Source organism: Microcaecilia unicolor, chromosome 4 (genome assembly GCF_901765095.1).
Source record: "Microcaecilia unicolor chromosome 4, aMicUni1.1, whole genome shotgun sequence".
NCBI lineage: Eukaryota > Metazoa > Chordata > Amphibia > Gymnophiona > Siphonopidae > Microcaecilia > Microcaecilia unicolor.
Genome location: NC_044034.1, coordinates 2561889 through 2588285, shown reverse-complemented (window position 1 = coordinate 2588285; position 26397 = coordinate 2561889). Strand labels below are relative to the sequence as shown.

The following is a 26397-nucleotide window of genomic DNA, read 5'->3' as shown; positions in this document are numbered from 1 at the left end:
GAATGATTCAATAGTTTAACACCCAACAGAAAGGACTTAACAAGGATCTGGGGTTCCTAGTCCATTATAAACCATAAAGCTGTATGTCTCTGTTGATCACCCTCCCCTCACCTATCCACACCCACCCTGTTAGAATATCAATGATATGCTTTGATGTTCCCATGCATACGTCCTACCCACCCCCATCCTCCCACCCTGTCAGACTGTCATAGTAATGCTTGAATGTTTTCACTTATATATACTATCTGCTACCACATTTGCTTATTTCCGATCTGAGGAAGAAGGGCAACCTTCGAAAGCTAATCAAGAAATGTATTAAGTTATGTCCAATAAAAAAGGTATCATCTTATTTTCTTTTCCATGTTTTATTTTGTTTGATTTCTATAGATTCTAAATGGAATGTTGCTACTATTTGTAGATTCTACATGGAATGTTGCTACTATTGGAGATTCTACATGGAATGTAGCTACTATTGAGATTCTGTTGCTACTATTTGAGATTCTACATGGAATGTTACTATTCCACTAGCAACATTCCATGTAGATGCTGGCCCTGGCAGATCAGCAACGCAGCCGCGCAGGATTCTGTTTCTGTGAGTCTGATGTCCTGAACGTATGTGCAGGATGTCAGACTCACAGAAAGAGAAGCCTGCGCGGCTGAAATGCTGATCTGCAAGGGCAGGCTTCTACATGGAATGTTGCTAGTGGAGGAGTAGCCTAGTGGTTAGTGCAGCAGACTTTGATCCTGGGGAATCGAGTTTGAGTCCCACTGCAGCTCCTTGTGACAAGTCACTTAACCCTCCATTGCTCCTGGTACAAAATAAGTACCTGAATATATGTAAACCACTTTGAATGTAGTTGCAAAAAACCTCAGAAAGGCAGTATATCAAGTCCCATTTCCCTTTCCCCTCATATCTCTACTATTAGCCAACATATTGGGGGTAAAGATCTGCCTTTCACCCCTTTGAAGTAGCCCAACTGACAGGGTTCATCTTAAATGTTTGGGCCCTAGGCACTAACTAATTTGCATATGCCTTAATCCAGTCCTGCCTCCTCTCTTCTGAGTGTACATCACAAGCACAGGATGGGAGAGGCTAAGATCTTGCCGGGTCACTGTTGAACCTTACCTCTGCCAGGACAGTGGATGAAGTAGTCCCGGGTATCTAGAGGGTAGCCAAGAGGAATCTCAAAGGACACAGGGGTGAAACGAGTAAAGTTGACACCATGGAAGCAGTAATACTTCTCCAACCAGCGAACAGCAGCTGAGCAGCTTTGAGGTAAGGGCCAAGCCCTCTTCTTCACTGCAGGGGTCTCACCGAGGACGTAAACGTACACTGAACCCTCTGCAAAGAGAACAGAGGTACAGTATGGCTAGATATCTCCAATTCTCCCAGAGAGTGACATACTGCCTCATTATCCAGGTATCTTACCAGGGAGTGACACACTGTCTTATTACCCAGGGATCTCAGCAGAGAGTAACACTCTGTCTCAATAACCCAGGAATCTCACCACAGAGTAACACACTCCCTCAGTAACCCAGAAATCTCACCAGAGAATGACACATTGTCTCATTGTTCAGGGATCTCACCAGGGAGTGAGACACTGTATCATTACCCATGGATCTCAGCAGGAAGTGAGACACTGCCTCATTATCCAGGAATCTCACCAGAGAATGACACATTGTCTCATTGTTCAGGGATCTCAGCAGGGACTGAGACACTGCTCATTGCCCAGGGATCCTGAAACAGAAGCACCTCCTGGAGGTGGACCAGCATCGTCACATTCTGCTCCTGATTCATGATAAAGGAACCCCAGGTAATTTCTTTCTGTCAATTAAGTTTGTTGCTTGTGGGAAAGAGTTAGTAACACATGAGAGATTTTTGTGAACGATGAATGGTAAATTTTGGGTCCATTGGGAAACAGTGATCATAACATGATCAAATCTGAGCTAATATCTGGAGTGAAGTCGCAAAGGAAATCTACTATAGCAGCACTGGATTTTCCAAAGGGCAACTGTGACAAAATTAAGAAAATGGTTAAAAAGTAGCGAAAAGTATCAGCTGCAAAGGTTAAGTCTTTAAATCACTTAATAGCAAAAACATGGTAATAATGTTCACACTCTAATATGTCAACCATGCAAATACAAATGAACAGCTAGAATCCACACTTAATCTTATAATAAACTGGAGGAAAAGACCTCACAGATGTGGCAAGAAACTTACACCAACCTTATTGTTGATAGGTTGGGAAAAAAGTCTTTAGCTACAATTCAATCATAGGTCAAAAAACATCCTTAGTTCATTTATTGCAATCAATGTTTTACTGCATGAAAGCATGGAGGCAGGGATAGTGCTGGGCAGACTTATAGGGTCTGTGCCAGAGCTGGTGGTTGGGAGGCAGAGTTGGTGGTTGGGAGGCGGGGATAGGGCTGGCCAGACTTATACGGTCTGTGCACTGAAGAGGACAGTACAAATAAAAAAGTAGCACATATGAATTTATCTTCTTGGGCAGACTGGATGGACCGTGCAGGTCTTTTTCTGCCATCATCTACTATGTTACTATGTTACATTCAAAGCGTGTGTTTGTGAGTGACCATCGACATGATCCCTTGACGAAGCTACAGTGAAATGGGCGCCTGTCGGGGTCACTCCACACTGCTCATCACTGCTATACAAAATAGAGATCAACAACATTTTTTGATAATTGGGGATAAAAAAAAGAGTTTCTTTCTCATTTCTGAGAAGTTGATCTCTATGTGAAAGAAAGTGTGTTGCCTGCAAACCTCATTTCAATATATATAAAGTAGAGAGGTGTGGTAGTCGTGTTAGTCCACTCTTAAGGTTATCAATAGAAATCAAACAAAATAAAACATGGAAAAGAAAATAAGATGATACCTTTTTTATTGGACATAACTTAATACATTTCTTGATTAGCTTTCGAAGGTTGCCCTTCTTCCTCAGATCGGAAATAAGCAAATGTGGTAGCAGATAGTATATATGAGAGAAACATCAAAGCATTACTTTGATTGTCTGACAGAGTGGGAGGGTGGGGGTATGCATGCAGTAAGAATACTGAAAGGTAATTTTAAAACAATACAGGAACGTAAGACCTTTGAAATAAGAATGATTGAATATTTTGACACCCAACAAACAGGACTTAATAAGGATCTGGGTTTTCTAACCCATTATAAACCATAAAATTGTATTTCTCTGTTGATCACCCTCCCCTCACCTATCCACACCCATCCTGTTAGAATATCAATGATATGCTTTGATGTCCCCATGCATACCTCCGACCCACCCCCACCCTCCCACCTTGTCAGTCAAAGTAATGCTTTGATGTTTCTCTTATATATACTATCTGCTACCACATTTGCTTATTTCCGATCTGAGGAAGAAGGGCAACCTTCGAAAGCTAATCAAGAAATGTATTAAGTTATGTCCAATAAAAAAGATATCATCTTATTTTGTTTTCCATGTTTTATTTTGTTTGATTTCTATTGATAACCTAATATATATAAAGAAAAGAACCTGCAAATGATTTCAAAATATAATTTAAAAAATAACCATAAAATAGTTTTAAAAACTTTGGTTGAAAAAATTGATTGTAATAAATGAACTAAGCATGTTTTTTGACCTATGACTGAATTGTCGCTAAAGACTTTTCCCCCAACCTAGCAAACAATAAGGTTGGTGTAAGTTTCTTGCAACATCTGAGGTCTTTTTCTCCAATTTATCATAAGATTAAGTGTGCATCCTAGCTGTTCACTTGTATTTGCATGTAGGACTTTAAATCAGGCATGGACGTTGTTTAAAAATGCCATCTTGGAAGCCCAGACCAGATGTATTCCACATATTTACAAAAGTGGAAAGAAGAGCAAACGACAGCCAGCAAGGTTAAAAGGTGAAGTGAAAGAGACTATTAGATCCAAAAGAACATCTTTCAAAGAATGGAAAAAGGATCTGAATGAAGAAAATAAGAAGCAACATAAGCACTGTCAAGCTAGATGCAAAGCATTGATAAAGAAGGCTAAAAGAGAATATGAAGAGAAACTCGCCGTGGAGGTAAAAACTTACAGTAACAACTTTTTCAGGTACATCAGAAGCAGAAAGCCTGTGAGAGAATTTGTGGGACCATTAGATCATGAAGGAGCAAAAGGGGCACTAAGGGAAGACAAGGCCATAGTGGAGAAACTGAATGAATTCTTTGCTTCGATCTTTACGGAAAAAGATGTAAGAGATCTACCTGTAGTTTTCAAGAATGATGATGCAGAGGACCTGAAATAAATCTCTGTGAACCTGCAAGATGTACTGAGCCAAATCAACAAATTAAAAAGTAGTAACAAACTTCCTCATGAGAGACACCTGAGAAAAGTAGAGTCATGGCATATGAAGCAATGTTCTGTTATGGATTACGGATTGGTTATGGGCCAAAAAACAACGGACAGTGTTAAATGGCAATTTTCTCAATGGAGGAGAGTGAATAGTGGTGTGCCATAGGGATCTGTACTGGGACTGGTGCTATTTAACATTTTTATAAATGATCTGGAATCTATAGGGGTTGGGGAGGGGAGAAAATTGGTTGAATTCACTTGGATAGTTGATTGTATTATGTTGAGCACGTACAAAATGATTGGTTAACACATTTGTATTCTGCAAGATTGTGGTTTAAGTGCTGCAAGGTGGTTCATAATACTAGAAATCATTTAAACATAAAAACAGAAGGATAGGGTGGAGATGAAAAGTTAAAAGTTTGATGGCGGACTGCATCATTTTGTTTTTATTGTATATATCTTCATATTGGAATCTCCGTATATTCATATTGTTAAAAGTGTTCTGGTTGGTTGGTCATCAATAAAAATGTTGAACCATAAATGATCCGGAAATTGGAATGATGAGTGAGGTGATTACATTTGAAGATGACACAAAACTATTCAAAGTTGTTAAAAACAAATGCAGACTGTGAAGATATACTGGAATTGGAAAAGGTGCAGCGAAGGGCGACTAAAATGATAGCGGGGATGGGACGACTTCCCTATGAAGAAAGACTAAGGAAGCTAGGGATTTTCAGCTTGGAGAAGAGATGGCTGAGGGGAGACATGATAGAGGTATATAAAATAATGAGTGGAGTGGAACAGGTGGATGTGAAGCATCTGTTCACGCTTTCCAAAAATACTAGGATTAGGGGGCATGCGATGAAACTACAGTGTAGTAAATTTAAAACAAATCGGAGAAATTTTTTCTTCACCCAACGCGTAATTAAACTCTGGAATTCGTTGCCGGAGAACGTGGTGAAGGTGGTTAGCTTGGCAGAGTTTAAAAAAGGGTTAGACCGTTTCCTAAAGGACAAGTCCATAAACCACTACTAAATGGACTTGGGAAAAATCCACAATTCCAGAAATAACATGTATAGAATGTTTGTACGTTTGGGAAGCTTGCCAGGTGCCCTTGGCCTGGATTGGCCGCTGTCATGGACAGGATGCTGGGCTCGATGGACCCTTGGTCTTTTCCCAGTGTGGCATTACTTATGTACTTAACTGCAGGAAGAGCTTAGGAAACTGGAAGACCTGGGCATCCAAATAGCAGATCAAATTTTATGTTCAAATGCAAGCGATGCACATGGGAAGAATAATATGAATCTTAGTTACCAAATGCTAGGGTCTACCTTTGGAGCCAGCACCCAAAAGATCTAGGTGTCATTTTAGACAATACGCTGAAATCTTCTGCTCAGTGTGCGGCAGCGGCCAAAAAAAAGCAAACAGGATGCTAGAAATTATTAGGAAGGGCTTGGTAAATAAGACCAAGCATAGCTGCTAAGAGGGGGAGCAGGGGGGACAAAATTCCCCAGGCCCGGCGCTGCAGTCCCACCCGCCCTCCATCGTCGACCACCTGCCCCCTGCATTGAAATCGCAGTCTCACCTCTGTGGAAGCAGCGCTGCAGGCAGCAGAACGCCGGCCCTCCTTCCCTCCCTGTGTCCCGCCCTCGTCTGACGTAACTTCTGCGAGAGCGGGACGCAAGGAGGGAAGGAGGGCTGAAGGGAGGCGTTCTGCTGCCTGCAGTGCTGCTTACATTGAGGTGAGACTACGATTTCAATGCAGGGGGCCTGGCCCGGTGGTGGATAGAGGGGAGGAGCGGCAGCGGTGACCTCTGGGGGGCGGTGGGGGCGAGGGCAGCAGGGGCGGGGCCCTGGGGGCAGCCTTGCCCTGGGCCCAGCCCAGTGTCGTCGTCCCTGAGACCAAGAGTACTATAATGCCTCTGTAATGCTCCATGGTGCGACCTCATCTTGAGTATTGTGCTCCATTCTCAAAATAAATAGAACAGAATTAGAAAAGATTCAAAGAAAAGCAACCAAAATGATAAGGGGATGGAATTCCTCTCATATGAGAAAAGCTAAAGAGGTCAGGGCTTTTCAATTTGGAAAAGAGACAGCTGAGAGGAGATATGACTGAGGTCTGTAAAATCCTGAATGGTGTAGAACGAGTAGAAGTGAATCGATTTTTTACTCTTTCAAAAAGTTCAGAGTAGGGGGCACTCAATGAAGTTACATGGAAATAGTTTTAAAACAAATAGGAGGAAATATTTTTTCACTGAATGAATAAGCTCTGGAGCTCATTGCCGGAGGATGTGGTAACAGCGGTTAGCATAAGAAAGGTCTGGACAAGTTCCTGGAGGAAAAGTCCATAGTAGACATGGGGAAGCCACTGCTTGCCCTGAGATTGGTATCATGGAATGTTGCTACTATTTGGGTTTCTGCCAGGTACTTGAGATCCTGGATCGGCCACTGTTGAAAGCAGGATAATGGGCAAGATGGACCATTGGTCTGACCCAATATGGCTATTTTTATGTTTTTATGAAACGCTACATGTGCATCTCACCTCACTACTGAGCAGTGGCGTTCCTAGGGGGGCGGACACCCGGGGGGGCCCCCCGGGTGCAGCACCCCCCCCCCCCCGATGCAGCGCGGACCCCCCCCCCCCCCCCCCGGTGCAGCACCCCCCCCCCATGATGTAGCGCGGACCCCCCCCTGGGTGCACGCCGCTGGGGGGGTGCCGCAGCGCGCGCCTGCTCAGAGTTCCCTGACTTCACGCGTTCGCTGCAGCTCCCTCTGACCCGGAACAGGGAGCTGCAGCGAACGCGCGAAACCAGCGATCTCAGAGCAGGCGCGCGCCGTGGCACCCCCCCAGTGGCGTGCACCCAGGGCGGACCGCCCCCCCCCCTTGGTACGCCACTGCTGCCTAGTTCTGATGAAGTGAACATATGATATTTAATTCCTGGCCATCAAGTACTATCGCAGTTTTCTGAGAGGTTGATTCCATGAGCTACCTAAAGACAAGTAAGTGGAATCACAGGCCAGGAAGAGGCGCTAATGAGAAGGAAAATTAGGAATACTCAAATCAAAATAGTCGTCTCTCTGCCAGCAGCACCCCCTGCTGCCAACCTGCCATGTTTCGTACCCTTGAAGAAAAGGACAGTGTCTGACTTGCATTCTCCTGAGGGACACTCCACAGCTGAGTCTAGGTGTCCAGGAACACCAGGGAACTCCTCTCTGATCCTCCGGGGAAAGCCAGCCACTAGCTTGCCTTCATAGTAAGCCCACACTAAGTCATCCTGGGGAGAGAAAAGGCTCAAATAAGTGAAAATAATAAGTATATCACACATCAAAAGGTTCTAATCCTGCCTCTGACACCCTCACTCTTTCTGACCTGTCACTTTATCTTTTTGTGGTTTACTCACCTCTGTCCTCAGCCTACATCAATCTGTCCCACTCATCTCTTCATCCACTTCCCAACATGAGTGTGTCACACATAGCTATTCTCTGCATTCTTTTTCATCAAGGTCTCATCAGGGAACCATCACGACCAACCCTTTTCCTTACACATTCTACAGTGCATTTCTCCAATGCTACTTCTTGTTGCTGCTTATTGGTTCCCTCCACACCCCCAAAGGCTGTCACTGTATGACATGTTGCTGGGCCCCTGAGATGGGACTGCTATCTGTTTTCGGTTCCCTAATCACAAAGACAGAGAGCTGGTTTGGATCCTGGTCGGGAGGGGGGTACTCTTTTAATTGTTTCCGTTTGCTAACCTGTGGGACATGGTCCTGGACCCTAAGATGGGGAGGTTTTGATGTGTGTTCTGATCTCTCACTGGTGAGGCATAGCGATAGCCAGCTGAAGTGGACCTGCTGGTGCAGCATGGAACCCACTGCCATGGGTTTGACCTCTGTTCTTACCCTTATCCTCTGAGACATGGAACTGGATCCCTTTATAGGTTACTGATATGAACTGAGCCTCTAACTTGTAGGACATGACGCTGGTGAGGTTGTCATATCTATTCTCATCCAATCTATAGCCCATAGAAATGGAATCATGACACATGATTAAATGTGTAACCTACGAGATGGAGTATTGGTTACTGCAGGCGTTTTAGTCTCTAACATGTGAGACATGATGTAGGACCCTTGAAGTGGGGTTCTGATGTGAATTGATCTACATGTGAAGCCTGGAGCTGGGTCAAGCATAATTCAAATTCCAATCCACAGCCTGTGAGAAATGGAAGGCTGAGAGAGGCCAAGCAAGTTTTTCACCTGTGTTCTGGCTCCTAACCCCTGGGACATGGAGGTGCTACAACCTCTAACCTGTGGCACACAGATTTGGGCACATGAGGTAACTTAGAGGGGCATAATCGAACAGGGCGCCCAAGTTTTCCTGAGGGCGTCCTCGCAGGATGTCCCCGCGAAGGGCGTCCAGCTTTCATTTTGGGGACGCCCAAATCTCAACATTTAGGTCGACCTTAGAAATGGTCGACATAAATGTTGAGATGGTCGACCTTAGAGATGGTCATCGCTGGTTTTCGGCGATAATGGAAACCACAGACACCCATCTCAAAAACGACCAAATCCAAGTCATTTGGCCATGGGAGGAGCCAACATTCGTAGTGCACTGGTCCCCCTGACATGCCAGGACACCAAACGGGCACCCTAGGGGGCACTGCAGTGGACTAACTGATGCACTAACTGAACGGAAAAAGCCCTTCCCTTACCGATCCCTTAGTGATTTGGAAAGGAACGGGCATGCATGAAGGAAATCGCATGCAAATGAGCTGCTCACTGTTAGCTCATTTGCACACAATTTCCTTCCTAAGGAGGGGAAGCCAGTGCAGAGAAGCCAAGCATTATGCATGGCTGCTCTGTGCTTGCCAAAAGCGGCTTCATACATGTAGACAAGCTGCGTGTATAATAGACGTCTACAACCTTAGAAAAATACAAGTCCAGGTGAAAACGTCCAAGTGCTCGTCAGGGATGTCTTTTTTTTTTTTAGAGTATGGGTGAAGGACATATGTCGCTATGCCTCCGTCCCTGCAATGGCGAAATGTGGATGTTTCTGTGAGAAGGATGTCCATGCCTGCTATGCCTCTGACAGTCCCTTTATTTACTTGGATTTTGGATCACAAGTAGCAGCAGTGGGATTTGAACTGGCCACCTCTGGATTGCAAGACCAGTACTCTAACCACTAGGCCACTCCTCTGCTCTACTCCACTCCCTTGAAGTTTGGATGTCCCTGTGGGGGGGGGGGGGCAGTTTAGAACATCCACAATGTTTGAAAGAAGGATGTCCACGCCTGCGCTATGCCTCCGCTGATACACACATACTTCCCCCCCCCCCCCCCCAAGGGACCTACATACTGCTGCAATGGACCTGAATGTTACATTTCAGGCTGGTAAAAAAAGTTTTTAAAGTTGTTTTTTTCGGGGTGGGAGGTGGTTAGTGACCAGTAGGGGAGTCAGGGGAGGTCATCCCCGATTCCCTCTGGTGGTCATCTGGTCAGCTTGGGCACCTTTTTGAGGCTTGGTCGTAAGAAAAAATGGACCAAGTAAAGTCGGCCAAGTGCTCGTCAGGGACGCCCTTCTTTTTTCCATTATCGCTCGAGGACGCCCATCAGTTAGGCACGCCCCAGTCCCGCCTTCGCTACACCTCTGACATGCTCCCGTGAACTTTTGTCGTCCCCGCAATGGGAAGCAGTTGGGGACGCCCAAAATTGGCTTTCGATTATGCCGATTTGGGCGACCCTGAGAGAAGGATGCCCATCTCCCGATTTGTGTCGAAAGATGGGTGCCCTTCTCTTTCAAAAATAAGCCTGATAGTAACGCAGTAAATGACGGCAGATAAAGAGCTGCACCGTCCATCCAATTTGCCCAACAAGGTGGCTGCACAGGTTCCACTTCTTCATGATTTAACACTGGTAGACTCAATCTGTCTCTCCCTGCCAATTTTGGGGCATAAACCGTAGATGTCTACCCAGCAGCAGTCCTATTTCCCAAATACTGGAGTTGCTGTCAAAGCCCATCCAGCCTTGAACCTAATCTGTTTTTACCATTTATAGGACCCAGGACCGTAGAAGTCTGCCCAACATTGGTCTTACTTCCCAACCTCTGAATCTATCGTCAAAGCTGACTCCAGAGAGGAGACCATTTAAGTTTAGTTTTAATTGGATTCCATCCTTTTTCTATGTTTATCCCACACATTCTTGAATTCCGTCACTGTTTTTGTCTTCACAACCTCCTGGGAGGGCTTTCCAGGCATCCACCACCCTTTCCATGAAAAAGTATTTCCTGATATTGTTCCTAAATCTCCCACCCTGCAACCTCAACTCATGACCTCTAGTTCTACTGCTTCCCCATCTCTGAAAAAGATTAGTTTGCATATTAATACGTTTTAAGTATTTAAACGTCTGTATCATTTTCCCCTATCCCTCCTTTCCACTAGGGCAGGGATTCTCAGTCCAGTTCTCGAGACACACCCAGCCAGTCAGATTTCCAGGATACCCACAATGAATATGCATGAGAGAGATTTGCAAAGTGTGGAGACAACACACACAATTTATTTCATGCATAGGTGTGTCCCGGGATGAGAAACCCTGCTCTAGGGTATACATAGGCAGGTCTTCAAGTCTCTTCTTATATGTCTTTTGGAACAAGTCCCATATCATTTTAGTCATTTTCCTCTGAACTGCCTCAAGTCTTTTGCTACCTCCAAAACTGAACACAATACTCCAAACGGGGCCTCACCAATGACTTGTACAGTGGCATTAACACGTCCTTTATTCTACTGGATATGCCTCTCTCTATGCAGCTTAGCATACTTTTGGTTACAGCCACCAACTTGTCATGTTATTTCGCTGTCTTAAGGTCCTCCAAAACTATCACCCCAAGGTCCCTTTCCTGGTCTGTGCTTATCAGCCTCTCACTCCCTAGCAAATATAACGCCATACACGATCTATACAAAACCGAACTCTTATCACATGACTGATTAGCCTCTTTGATACTAATGATCAAGCAATACCACTTTAAACGTTATGTTGAATAGGGTGGAGCGGAGTGGCCTGGTGGTTAGGGTAGTGGACTTTGGTCCTGAAGAACTGAGTTCAATTCCTGGCACAGGCAGCTCCTTGTGACTCTGGGCAAGTCACTTAACCCTCCATTGCCCCAAGTAAGCCACATTGAGCCTGCCATGAGTGGGAAAGCGCAGGGTACAAATGTAACATAAATAAAAAATATAGTCAATGACCTAATGTATGTTACAACCCAATCTATTACTCAGGAACCTTCATGGAATACCATAACTTATTCCTCTTTACCATGTTTGTATGAACATGCTATATACTGTATATATATAATGATCTGTTCCATGTATATTATCATGTATGTATGCACCTTAACGCAATACCATTTGTAGTTCTGTCACCCGGAAATGGCAACTGCCATTACGGCAAATGTAAGCCACATTGAGCCTGCAAATTGGTGGGAAAATGTGGGATACAAATGCTAATAATAATAACTCTTTTGGGCTTTTACACCCCATGTGCAAAGTTCTTTTAATCTTTTTGGATCATTTCAAATGTTGACCACTCCCTCCGGGTGGGTTTCTGATCCGTGTTCTAACCTTTAGGAGGTATCTGATTTGCTCTGTGGTCCTCACCTTAAATAAATACATCCGTTCATGAGCTTCTGGTTGATTTTTATGGTGAATGCGGAAGGCTGCGTCAATGGGACCTTCAATTTCTGGCCAGGTGGCATTTATAAACGCTGCTGGTGTTCTGAAACCTTTCCAGACATAATGACCTGGGAAAAAACAATACCAGCATGAGAGAAAAGAACACAGGCCTGATAATATCAGGTTAGAGGTGAAGGAAACATCTTCCGCCAGGGTCGCTTTACTCATACTACCCCTCTCCTCAAGACCCTTCACTGGCTCCCTATCCATTTTCGCATCCTGTTCAAACTTCTTCTACTAACCTATAAATGTACTCACTCTGCTGCTCCCCAGTATCTCTCTACACTCGTCCTTCCCTACACCCCTTCCCGTGCACTCCGCTCCATGGATAAATCCTTCTTATCTGTTCCCTTCTCCACTACTGCCAACTCCAGACTTCGCGCCTTCTGTCTCGCTGCATCCTACACCTGGAATAAACTTCCTGAGCCCCTACGTCTTGCCCCATCCTTGGCCACCTTTAAATCTAGACTGAAAGCCCACCTCTTTAACATTGCTTTTGACTCGTAACCACTTGTAACCACTCGCCTCCACCTACCCTCCTCTCTTCCTTCCCGTTCACATTAATTGATTTGATTTGCTTACTTTATTTATTTTTTGTCTATTAGATTGTAAGCTCTTTGAGCAGGGACTGTCTTTCTTCTATGTTTGTGCAGCGCTGCGTATGCCTTGTAGCGCTATAGAAATGCTAAATAGTAGTAGTAGTAGTAGGAGGAAACACTAGAGACTGGGCTCAGAGCAGAGACACAGGAAGGGAAGAAGGGATACTAGAGAGAAAACTCTGCAGAGACACAAGAAGGGACCCTAAAGAGAGCAGAGACATAGGAAGAGACACTAGAGATAGCAGAGACATAGGAAGAGACACTAGAGAGAGCAGAGACACAGGAAGGGACCCTAAAGAGAGCAGAGACATAGGAAGAGACACTAGAGAGAGCAGAGACACAAGAAGGGACACTAGAGAGAGCAGAGACATAGGAAGAGACACTAGAGAGAAAACTCAGAGCAGAGACAAAGGAAGGGACCCTAGAGAGAGAGCTGTGAGAGAGGAAGGAGCATTATGCATATTTTCTTTGGATAATTATTATAATAGTCCACCATATCAGAGCCTGCAACAAATTTAATTTACTCTAAGACCCTTAGAACTATACAGAGACTTTACCTTGTAAATGAGCATTTCACGGAAGACAGTATCAAAGATTTTAACAAAATCCAGAGGTGTTTTTTTGTAGCCTGCTCTCTGGTCATATATTCAGTGAAATTATGTGGATGTACAGCTCAAAGTAGTGTTATCCATCATTCTGAAAGTTTCCTGACTGGTACCTGTGCTTTTAGTTCCACCTCTAAAGCACTTGCTTTTAACTAAAACAAAAATCTTTTTATGACTTTGCTGCTCTCTACACTCTGTACCTGGATCCCATCAAACTGGGTCTTTGTTTTACCTCGGAAGTAATGCATCAAGCCCTTGTCATCCAGGGTAACTGCATCGAAGCCTTCAGGAGAACAGGGATCGGCCAGAGCTGAGGGAAAGCAGGAAACAGTGATCAGCAACCAGCGCAGTCCAAAAGTAGAACCAGAATTATAAAACCCAAAACATAATCAGAAGAACTGACACGGTCATGTTTTCTGTCAAGTGAGGGGTAACAGCTTCAAGGCACTTCCAGCGGCAGCTACCCTAACGCCAGATATTCAAAACTGGGCAAGTCGCTCACCAGACGTTAAACAGCACTGGCTGATACTCAGACTGCTGCCCGGTTAACTTGCTGCAGTTTGTTTTTTGTTACATTTCTACCCTGCGCTTTCCCACTCATGGCAGGCTCAATGCGGCTTACATGGGGCAATGGAGGGTTAAGTGACTTGCCCAGAGTCACAAGGAGCTGCCTGTGCCTGAAGTGGGAATCGAACTCAGTTCCTCAGTTCCTCAGGACCAAAGTCCACCACCCTAATCACTAGGCCACTCCTCCACTGTTGCTACTATTTGAGATTCTACATGGAATGTTGCTATTCCACTAGCAACATTCCATGTAGAATCTCCAATAGTAGCAACATTCCATGTAGAATCTCCAATAGTATCTATTTTCTTTTTGTTACATTTGTACCTTGCGCTTTCCCACTCATGGCAGGCTCAATGTGGCTTACATGGGGCAATGGAGGGTTAAGTGACTTGCCCAGAGTCACAAGGAGCTGCCTGTGCCTGCAGTGGGAATCGAACTCAGTTCCTCAGTTCCTCAGGACCAAAGTCCACCACCCTAATCACTAGGCCACTCCTCCACTGTTGCTACTATTTGAGATTCTACATGGAATGTTGCTATTCCACTAGCAACATTCCATGTAGAATCTCCAATAGTAGCAACATTCCATGTAGAATCTCCAATAGTATCTATTTTATTTTGGTTACATTTGTACCCTGCGCTTTCCCACTCATGGCAGGCTCAATGCGGCTTACATGGGGCAATGGAGGGTTAAGTGACTTGCCCAGAGTCACAAGGAGCTGCCTGTGCCTGCAGTGGGAATCGAACTCAGTTCCTCAGTTCCCCAGGACCAAAGTCCACCACCCTAATCACTAGGCCACTCCTCCACTGTTGCTACTATTTGAGATTCTACATGGAATGTTGCTATTCCACTAGCAACATTCCATGTAGAATCTCCAATAGTATCTATTTTATTTTGGTTACATTTGTACCCTGCACTTTCCCACTCATGGCAGGCTCAATGCGGCTTACATGGGGCAATGGAGGGTTAAGTGACTTGCCCAGAGTCACAAGGAGCTGCCTGTGCCTGCAGTGGGAATCGAACTCAGTTCCTCAGTTCCCCAGGACCAAAGTCCACCACCCTAATCACTAGGCCACTCCTCCACTGTTGCTACTATTTGAGATTCTACATGGAATGTTGCTATTCCACTAGCAACATTCCATGTAGAATCTCCAATAGTATCTATTTTCTTTTTGTTACATTTGTACCTTGCGCTTTCCCACTCATGGCAGGCTCAATGTGGCTTACATGGGGCAATGGAGGGTTAAGTGACTTGCCCAGAGTCACAAGGAGCTGCCTGTGCCTGAAGTGGGAATCGAACTCAGTTCCCCAGGACCAAAGTCCAGCACCCTCACCACTAGGCCACTCCTCCACTGTTGCTACTATTTGAGATTCTACATGGAATGTTGCTAGTGGAATAGCAACATTCCATGTAGAATCTCCAATAGTAGCAACATTCCATGTAGAATCTCCAATAGTATCTATTTATTTTGGTTACATTTGTTCCCCGCACTTTCCCACTCATGGCAGGCTCAATGCGGCTTACATGGGGCAATGGAGGGTTAAGTGACTTGCCCAGAGTCACAAGGAGCTGCCTGTGCCTGCAGTGGGAATCGAACTCAGTTCCTCAGTTCCCCAGGACCAAAGTCCAGCACCCTAATCACTAGGCCACTCCTCCACTGTTGCTACTATTGGAGATTCTACATGGAATGTTGCTATTCCACTAGAAGTCAGCCCTTGCAGATGACCAATGTGGCCGCGCAGGCTTCTGCTTCTGTGAGAAGGATGTCAGACTCACAGAAACAGAAGCCTGCGCAGCCCTCTATATGGAATGTTGCTAGTGGAATAGCAACATTCCATGTAAAATGTCCAATAGAAGCAACATTCCATGTAGAATCTCCAATAGTAGCAACGTTCCATGTAGAATCTCCAATAGTATCTATTTTATTTTTGTTACATTTGTACCCTGCACTTTCCCACTCATGGCAGGCTCAATGCGGCTTACATGGGGCAATGGAGGGTTAAGTGACTTGGCCAGAGTCACAAGGAGCTGCCTGTGCCGGGAATCGAACTCAGTTCTTCAGGACCAAAGTCCACCACCCTAACCACTAGGCCACTCCTCCACTGTTGCTACTATTGGAGATTCTACATGGAATGTTGTTATTCCACTAGCAACATTCCACGTAGAAGTCGGCCCTTGCAGATCACCAATGTGGCCGCGCAGGCTTCTGCAGGACGTCAGACTCACAGAAACAGAAGCCTGTGCAGCCTTCTACATGGAATAGCAACATTCCACGTAGAATCTCCAATAGTAGCAACATTCCATGTACAATCTCCAATAGTATCTATTTTATTTTTGTTACATTTGTACCCTGCGCTTTCCCACTCATGGCAGGCTCAATGCGGCTTACATGGGGCAATGGAGGGTTAAGTGACTTGCCCAGAGTCACAAGGAGTTGCCTGTGCCTGAAGTGGGAATCGAACTCAGTTCCCCAGGACCAAAGTCCACCACCCTAACCACTAAGCCACTCCTCCTGACTTCATGTGGTTACTTAGCCAGTTAGTGGACTGAAAATCACACTGCCCATTCTCTACCCCCAGCCCTCCCTCACTGAGTTGGTTAGGGGATGGCCAGTTAGCAGGATATTGAACTCACTAACCAGTTAAGTGCCACTGAATATCCGTGACTGCTTACCTCAACTGGGTTTAATCATAGCCGCCGAGAAGGGGGGGCAGGGGGGACAAAATTCCCCCGGCCCGGGCCTCCAAGGGGGGCCCAGCACCGCAGTCCCACCCGCCCTCCATCGTCGACCGTCTGCAACCAGGCCAGACCCCTGCATTGAAATCACAGTGCCTCTCACCTCCATGTGAAAGCGCTGATCGCCTCCTTTCGGGCCTCCTTCCCTCCCTGTGTCCCGCCCTCATCTGACGTAACTTCCGTGAGGGCGGGACACAAGGAGGGAAGGAGGGCTGAAGGGAGGCGATGTGCTGCTCTGCTGCCTGCAGCGCTTTCACACGGAGGTGAGAGGCGCTGTGATTTCAATGCAGGGGGCCTGGCCCAGTGGCGGACAGAGGGGGGTGAGTGGAGGGGGGAGCGGCGGTGACCTCGGGGGGGGGTGGAGGGGGAGCGGCGGTGGCAACCTCGTGGGGGTGGCGGGGCGGGGCCCCGGGGGCAGCCTTGCCCCAGGCCCGGCCCAGTCTGTCGGCGGCCCTGGGTTTAACCAGGCATGAGCCTTTCCCATTTGTTAAACCCTTTTGAATATCGACTCCCTGAAATATTAGAACCTTCTTTATTTAAAATACAGTAAATAAAGGGTTGGAATGATTAAGAGGATGGAAGGGCTCTCAAATCAGGAAAGGCTAAAGTGGTTAGGGCTCTTCAGCTGAGGGAAGACATGAGTCCACATAGACGACTAACGTGTTTTTTTATGCTTTGTGTGTTTTTTGTAAACCCCTTTGATTTAAGTGGTATAAAGTTTTGGAAAATAAACTGAGTGCCCTCGGTATGGGTCCTAAAGTGACTGACTGACTGACTTAGAAACTGGTTGAGTGGGTAGTGGTCTGTTACCATTGGTGTGTCACAAGGTTCGGTTCTTGTTACGGTTCTTTTTAACATTTTTGTAAGCGATATTGCTGAAGGGTTGTCTGGTAAGTTTGGCCTCTTTGTGGATGATACCAAAATCTGCAATAGGGTAGACACACTTGTTGGTGTGGATAACATGAGGAACAAATTAGCAAAGCTAGAGGAATGGTCTGGAATTTGGCAGCTTAGATTTAATGCTAAAAAATGCAGGGTCATGAATTTGGATTGCAAAAACTTGAGGGAATGGTACAGTATAGAGGGTGAAGGACTTTTGTGCACAAAAAAAGGAGCAGAACTTGGTATGTATGTCAGTGGCGTAGGAAGAGGGGGGGCGGTGGGGCGGTCCGCCCCGGGTGCACGTGCTGGGGGGGGGGGTGTCGGCTCGCTGGTTCTCTGCTCTTTTCTGCCCCGGAACAGGTTACTTCCTGTTCCGAGGCAGAGAAAGCAGGGAAGCAGCAGAGCCGACGCAGCTCCCAGTGACGTGCACTGGGGGCGGATCGGCCCTCCCGCCTGCCCCCCGCTGCAAGGTAGGGTGCGTTTCGGGGGGGGTGCGCTCCGGAGGGGGGGGCATCGTGCCCTGCACTGGGGGGGGGGTGCGCAGCGGCGACCCGCCCCGGGTGTCAGGCACCCTCGCTACGGCACTGATGTATGTGATGATCTCAAAGTGGCAAAACAGGTAGAAAAGTCGTTGGCGAAAGCTAGAAGAAAGCTTGGGAGCATAGGGAGAGGAATGGCAAGTAGGAAAATGATGTTGCCCCTGTATAAGACTCTAGTGAGACCTCATGTGTACAATTCTGGAGAAAACACCTTCAAAAAAGATATAAACAGGATGAAGTTGGTCCAGAGGGTGGCAACTAAAATGGTTAGTGATCTTCATCATAAAGCATATGGGGACAGACTTAAAGATCTCAATATGTATAGTTTGGAAGAAAGGCAGGAAAGGGGAGATATGATAGACACATTTAAATACCTATCAGGCTTATTTTCGAAAGTGATTGCCGGCGATCTTCCGACACAAATCGGGAGATCGCCGGCGATCTCATGATCCCGGCCAAATCGGTATTATCGAAAGCCGATTTTGGCCGGCTTCAACTGCTGTTTCATTGCTGCACCAGCCAACTTTCAAGGGGGCATGTTGGTAGGTTAGTGAAGGCAGGATGAGGGACGGGACGGGGGCGTGGGTACGAGATGACCGGCTTCGCCTTATAATGGAAAAAAAGAGGCCGGCTCGAAGGAGCATTTCACCGGCCGGACCTGGTCCATTTATTTTTAGGACCAAGTGAGGAAAAAGTGCCCCAACTGACCAGATGACCACCAGAGGGAATTAGGGATCACCACCCCTTACTCCCCCAGTGGTCACCAACCCCCTCCCACACAAAACAAAACCTAAAACTGTTTTTGCCAGCCTGTATGCCAGCCTGAAATGTCATACCCAGCTCCTTGACAGCAGTATGCAGGTCCCTGGAGCAGTTTTTAGTGGGTGTAGTGCACTTCAGGCAGGTGGACCCAGGCCCATCCCCCCCTACCTGTTCCACTTGTGGTGGTTAATGTAGAGCCCTCCAAAATCTCCCAAAACCCACTGTACCCATATGTAGGTGCCCCCCATCACCCCTTAGGGCTATGGTAATGGTGTAAAGTTGTGGCGAGTAGGTTTTGGGGGGGGATTTGGGAGGCTCAGCACACAAGGTAAGGGTGCTATGCACCTGGAAGCTTTTTTTTAAAGTGCCCCCTACGGTGCCCGGTTGGTGTCCTGGCATGTGAGGGGGCCAGTGCACTAGAAATGCTGGCTCCTCCCACGCCCAAATGCCTTGCATTTCGCCGGGTTTGAGATGGCCGGGCCCGGTTTCCATTATGGTTGAAAAACAAAGCCGGCCATCTCATATAAACCCGGCGAGCGATTTGGCTGGCACAAAGCGTATTTCAAAAATATGCTTGGCTCCGCCCACTTACGGCACCGGCCCCGAAGATGGCTGGCCATCAATTTGGCCAGTGCGGTTCGATTATGTCCCTCCACATGGCATAAATGTACAGGAAGCGAGTCTCAGCCCAAAGGAAGCTCTGGAAGGAGGGGGCATAGGATGAAGGTGAAAGGGGATTGAACTAACCTGAAGAAATACTTCTTCACGGAAAGAGTGGTGAATTTATGGAACAGCCTCACGGTGGAAGAGATGGAGTCAAAAACAGTATCTGAATTCAAGAGAGCTTGGAACAAAAATCTCTAAGGGAGTGATAGGGAGAGTAGATGGACTGGATAGGCCATATGGTCTTTATCTATCTACATTTTTCTGTGTTTCTAAATTAATTATTTATTCTTCCAAAAAGAGCATAGACTATAGGACAGGTCATGAAATTACATAGTAGCGCATTTAAAACAAATAAGAGAAAATATTTTTCACTCATTGAATAGTTAATTAGTCCATAAAATACTGCATGGAGTGGAAGAGGTAGACGTGAATCATTTGTTTACTCTTTCCAAAAATACTAGGACTAGGGGGTTCACAGAAAGACCTTAAGCAACTGGAAGACTGGGCATCCAAATGGCGGATGAAATTTACCCCGTTTACTAAGCCTCGCTAGCCAGCTGGTGGTGCGCTAATTGCGACACAGCCTATTCACTTTGAACGGGCTGCGTTGGCATTGCCACGTGGCTTAGTAAACAGGGGGGTTAATGTGGACAAATGCAAAGCGATGCACATTGGGAAGAATAATCTGAATCATAGTTACCTGATGCTAGGATCCAACTTGGGAGAAAAAATCTAGGTGGTATAGATAATACGCTGAAATCCTCTGCCCAGTGTGTGGTGGTGGCTAAGAAAGCAAACAGGATGCTAGGAATTATTAGGGAAGGGATGGTGAATAAGACCGAAAATACTATAATGCCTTTGTATCACTCCAAGGTGCGACATCACCTTGAGTATTGTGTTCAGTTCTGGTCACCATATCTCAAAAAAGATATAGTGGAATTAGAAAAAGTTTAAAGAAGAGCGACCAAAATGATAAAGGGGGTGAAACTCCTCTCATATGAGGAAAGGCTAAAGAGGTTAGGGCTCTTCAGCTTGGAAAAGAGATGGCTGAGGGGGGATATGATTGAAGTCTACCAAATCCTGAGTGGTGTGGAATGGGTAAAAGTGAATTGATTTTTTTTTACTTTTTCAAAAAGTACAAAGATTAGGAGACACTCAGTGAAGTTACATGGAAATACTTTTAAAAGCCAGAGGATGTGGTAACAGTAGTTAGCGTATGTGTGTTTTAAAAATGTTTGGACAAGTCATGGAGGAAAAGTCCATAGTCTGTTATTGAGATAGATATGTAGGAAGGCCACTGCTTGCCCTGGGATTCTGCCAGGTACTTGTGTCCTGGATTGGCCACTGTTGAAAGCAGGATACTGGGCTAGATGGACCATTGGTCTTATGTTCTATACTGAGGCTGTTGTCTGTTTGGGTTGTTCCCTCCCTTCCTCCAGCCTTGCTGGACTGCACCTGGCCATGACCTGTGTCCCAGTCCTGAGGCATATGTGCTTTATCTGTATTGTATTCCAGTCCAGTTCTGAGACACAGATATTCCTGCATTATCTGCCCTGTATACCAGACCTGAGACACACCTGCTTTATCCATACTGTCTACTAAAAATAAGGCTTATCAATATTACCCATACTATATCTCCGCCCTAACTGCCTGCTTGCTGTAAGTTTCAGTGAAGGCCTGTAGGATACTTACATGTGGCGTTGTCTTCTGGGTGTGTGGGATACAGTTTGGATCCAGTGTCATTGTGTTTAGATTTGATCCTGTAAAGAGACGTCAGTCTACTGTTTCTCATGTATTGTGTGAGATCATACAAAAAATATATACAAACAAATCACATACACAGAACAGACTCATGCAACTTTCATACACATATAAACTGAACACATGCCCTCATTTAATACACACACAGCGCCCTGTTAGTTCAGGTCCCCTAATTTATTTATTTATCTATTGCATTTGTATCCCACATTTTCCCACCTTTTTGCAGGCTCAATGTGGCTTACAATACATCATGAATTGTGGAAATTTGTAGGAAAGTATACATTTAGTATTGCAAAAGAATCTTGGGTAGCGTGATAATAATAAAACGTGATCATATTATAACATATAATAGAGTAGGATAGTTCTGGTGACATGTGGAAGAGTTCACATGTGTTGATCATTGTGGTATGTTTTGTCAAAGAGGTGGGTCTTCAGTAGTTTGCGGAAGTTAGTCAGTTCATAGATCGTTCCAGAATTGTGTGCTCAAGTAGGAAAAGGTTGACGCATGTATTAGTTTGTATTTCAGACCTTTGCAATTGGGGAAGTGAACATTAACTTTCAGAGCCCCTACGTCTTGTCCCATCCTTGGCCACCTTTAAATCTAGACTGAAAGCCCACCTCTTTAACATTGCTTTTGACTCGTAACCACTTGTAACCACTCGCCTCCACCTACCCTCCTCTCCTCCTTCCTGTACACATTAATTGATTTGATTTGCTTACTTTATTTTTGTCTATTAGATGGTAAGCTCTTTGAGCAGGGACTGTCTTTCTTCTATGTTTGTGCAGCGCTGCGTAAGCCTTGTAGCGCTATAGAAATGCTAAATAGTAGTAGTAGTAGTCTCTTGTAACCAGAGCTAATATTGTGATGTCATAATGCCTCAGGCCACCAATAAGAGCCAACCTCATCAGTGATGTCACAATGGCTTGATTGTCCTATACTTGGCTCACTTTTATTACATAGCTCTTTGAGCAGGGACTGTCTTTCTTCTATGTTTGTGCAGCGCTGCGTAAGCCTTGTAGCGCTATAGAAATGCTAAATAGTAGTAGTAGTAGTCTCTTGTAACCAGAGCTAATATTGTGATGTCATAATGCCTCAGGCCACCAATAAGAGCCAACCTCATCAGTGATGTCACAATGGCTTGATTGTCCTATACTTGGCTCACTTTTATTACATAGCTCTTTGAGCAGGGACTGTCTTTCTTCTATGTTTGTGCAGCGCTGCGTACGCCTTGTAGCGCTATAGAAATGCTAAATAGTAGTAGTAGTAGTAGAATGTGTGGGATGATTTTTTAGCATTCCTGGGTGGTAGGGTGGTACGAAAGCACAAGGTGTGGTCTAGATGTAACAGTGAAGATACTGAGGAAAACCTGCTGGAAAAGGTACCTTATTCCTTCAGCTTCTGAAATGTGCAGCTGTGAATAACCACTGACATCCTCCTTGTCTGAGACGTTAGGGGTATCTTAATAAGCCATTCCTCCAGGTAAGACAGTCCCGCCAGCATACGAAATTAGAGGAAGGACACAAACAGATTGATTTTCTCTGTCTGTTCCTAGTTTATGGATTAATCTTCTTACACATTCGCAGAGCTTTTAGGTAATGCTAAAAATTGTGATTGTTTGAATGATAATAATGGCTGTTCTTTACTGCCGGTACTTTAGGACAATCAGCTGCAATATTTAGGGTGAGACCTTGGGGAGGGGGTATTTGACATTAAATTGCTATCATGAACTGATTTGATATTTTCTGAAAGGCATATAGAATTATATTAAACAAATTAATTACATCAGCATCTATATAGCGGGGCAGTTTAATAAGCGATGAGTGAGTGAAACAGCGATTTACGCACTTAAATCACTTGTAGAATTAGCCCCACTTCTGCCACTGTTTTGGTTCCTGTTGGAAATCTGTTTCAAGAGTCCTTGATGTTCTCAGGGGAAAGTTACTTTCTCAGATCCCTTTTGCTCCCTCCCGCTATGCCCCTCGTCTTTGAATTTTGCATTCTGTGGCCTCAAAGCTTCCATACCTCGTTCAGTTCAGTTTTTGAGAAACCTGTCCAAAACTTATGATCTAGGTGATAGGAGTAAAACATGGAATATAAGGAGAAAATTGTAACAAACAAAGTTATTTAAAAAAAAAACAGAAAATAAAACTGCAATATAAAAATAAAAACTGTAATCTAACTCACAATACATCAGAGGTAGGAAAACAAAAATGGGGGGGGGAAAAAAAAGGTCTAACACACGGCATCAGAAGAAAGGTTCCTGAACGCTTGTACAACAATTCACGTTTTACAGCCTTCCCAATGGTTAAATACTCAGAACAGGAATTAATTTCCTTCTACAAGTCAGGACTGAAAACAGAAAAAGCCCTTTTCATCAGTTAGAGTGCATTTAACCTCCAAAACAGTGGAGCTCTCAGCACTTATCCTGCAAACATCTCAAGGGCTTTTTGGGCTTTTACAGGGCCAACCTATGTTTCTAAAAATGGACCCATCCTTTACAAAAGATTTTAAAAATAAGAGTTAGTATCTTGAATTTTATCCCAGATGCTATTGGGAGTTCCCTCAGGACACCCATGAACCCTGCAGGTCCTGGTAGAACAAACCCCTTTCATTCCCTGTCTGGAACTCATCACCCAAGATGACAGAGGGGAGAGGGCAGACACCACTGCCACTAAGCCTCTAGGTTCTGGGGGGGGGGGGTACGGAGACCTTTGATGAATTGGCTTGAAGCAGCTGGAGTTGGGGGTCAGTTTTGGACCTTGAAATCAGGGGGGTGATTAGGGATGGGGTGGTAAGGATGCTAAGAAGAAGACAATACAGGGAGGGGGAGGGGTATTGGAGGGAAGGAGGAGTTTTTCTTTAAAATTTGTTGCTCTGGGTCAGTGCACTAGTTCCGTTGTTCCAGATCAGAAGCTGGAGGAAACACTTGGGCGGCAAATGATCCATATAACATCCATATAAATCAATTGAATGAATGATTTCGTTACTTCCCTCTCTACATAATTTTAATATCTGGTCGTAATCTGAAGATGGCTGTATCTATTTAGTGTGAGTTTCATCAATGTAAAAGTGACCTGGCCCAAAAAAAGAAAGTTTTATGTGCGGCTGTATTGACTGGGCATTATTGACCTTCATTCGAAGTGCTCTTTCTCTATCTGCTCTTCTGCCTCTCCACCTCCTGAACAACTCTTTCTAGTCCCACTTTTTCTGTTGTTTCTTGAGTGAACCATTGGGGTCTCTTTGTTCTCTCCCCTTTGCCAAGGGTATCTGACACAATGACTTGTTCCTTTGAATATTCTTTTGATTTCTGTCCACAGTTCCTCTGTACCTTGTAAATCCCCTACTCCTGACAATTTACATTGAAATAACGTTAAAAACACAGAGCAAGTCAGTAACAAATCCTTCATACAGAAAGTCCATACACAGACACCTACAAAGAGTACTTACAATGCAAACAAACCAAGACACATATCCGTACACCAAACACAAGCATCTACATAGCACTAATTGTCATTAGTATACGAAAAATATTGAAGCTTTGTACTTACAGAGAAAATGTCACAGCCAATGCCAGGCTGCAGCACAGACAGTAAACTGAGAAAAGGAACTTCATACTGCCAGAGGAAGGTACCATACGTGAGGGCAGAAAGAGATGTGCACACACAAACACACGGGACAGGGGATCCCACTCTCCAGGGACTGAAATACACACACACACACACACACACAAAAGGGACAGAGAGAGACGAACTCTGGTCGAATTTTTTTTTCTTTAGAAACCCTCTTTATATGTCACAGGTACTGAGATTTCAACACACACATCCCGGAATCTTACACAACGTTTCCTCATTCCTCCCACTGAAATGACCCTTAAACATTCCCCTCCTAAATAAACAGTGACACATCCATCCCTCTTCCCTTTCATACCAGAACATTCCATGTATGTCACTGTTCAGCAAAACCTTTCTCAATCCCATTTGCACAAAGATACAAATCACCAATGCTATTCAGTCACTATCTGCCAAGACTGTACGTTCCCCCACCCAAAGGAGGAACGGGTCCTATCAAAATACATCCAGAAATAGATCCACACAAAAGAGGGAACGACTCCTATAGAAATAGATCCACACCTATAGAAATGGATGCACATGAAAGGAGGAATGACTCCTATACAAATAGATCCACACGAAAGCAGGAACAGGTCCTATAGAAATAGATCCACACCTATAGAAATAGGTCCAAACCCAAAGGAGGGGCGGGTCCTATAGAAATCGATCCACACCTATAGAAATAGATCCACACAAAAGAAGAAAGAGGTCCTATAGAAATAGATCCATACCTATAGAAATAGGTCCACACCCAAAGGAGGGGCGGGTCCTATAGAAATAGATCCACACCTATAGAAATAGGTCCACACCCAAAGGAGGGGCGGGTCCTATAGAAATAGATCCACACCTATAGAAATAGATCCACACAAAAGAAGGTCCTATAGAAATAGATCCACACCTATAGAAATAGTTGCACATCAAAGCAAGAACAGGTCCTATAGAAATAGATCCACATAAAAGGAGGAACTGGTCCAATAAAAATAGATCCAGAAATAGATTGACACGAAAGAAGGAATGGCTCCTATAGAAATAGATCCACACCTATAGAAATAGGTCCACACCCAAAGGAGGGGTGGATCCTATAGAAATAGATCCACACCTATAGAACTAGATCCACACCCAAAGGAGGGATGGGTCTTATAGATCCACACCTCTACAGGTAGTATCTTAGGCCTCCAGGCTTTTATGTAACAGTGTCATCAGATCCAAACACGCGAAAGAGGGTGAAATATGAATGCTGACTTCCAGAATGATGGAACAGCATTTGCAAAAGAAGAGAAAAAAAAATCTTCAAAGAATTAGATGAGCAAACAAGAAAAAACAAGTGGCAAATTCAGAAAAACTGCAAAATACGAAGGGTTACTCCAGGAACCATTCACTAATCAAAATCAGACACAAGAAAGGTTAAGGAGACATGAATTTAAAACCTAAGGATGAGTGATTGCTAGTTGCAGCCCAGGACAGTGAATTATTACTTCTTTGTAGCTTCATCGCATGTCCCCTAGTCCTAGTATTTTTGGAAAGAGTAAACAAACGATTCACGTCTACCCGTTCCACTCTGGTGACATCACAAACGGGGCAGGATCACAGGCATCCGGTAATACAGCAGCACAGACAATGGACC

General features: G+C 45.0%; 1 protein-coding gene across 1 annotated transcript in view; it reads right to left on the bottom strand.

Annotated features, from left to right (window-relative positions):
- The window catches only part of LOC115468243 (hemopexin-like), a 38184-nt gene extending 13281 nt beyond the window's left edge, over nt 1-24903 (bottom strand). The window contains exons 1-6 of the mRNA XM_030199783.1: nt 24714-24903; nt 21096-21163; nt 13487-13564; nt 11976-12118; nt 7454-7607; nt 1127-1342 (exon numbers count right to left, since the gene is read on the bottom strand). Of these exons, the coding sequence (XP_030055643.1) occupies nt 1127-1342; nt 7454-7607; nt 11976-12118; nt 13487-13564; nt 21096-21163; nt 24714-24799 (745 nt within the window). The 5' untranslated portion in view covers nt 24800-24903. The remainder of the gene's footprint in view (nt 1-1126; nt 1343-7453; nt 7608-11975; nt 12119-13486; nt 13565-21095; nt 21164-24713) is intronic.
- Between the last annotated feature and the right edge of the window lie 1494 nt (nt 24904-26397).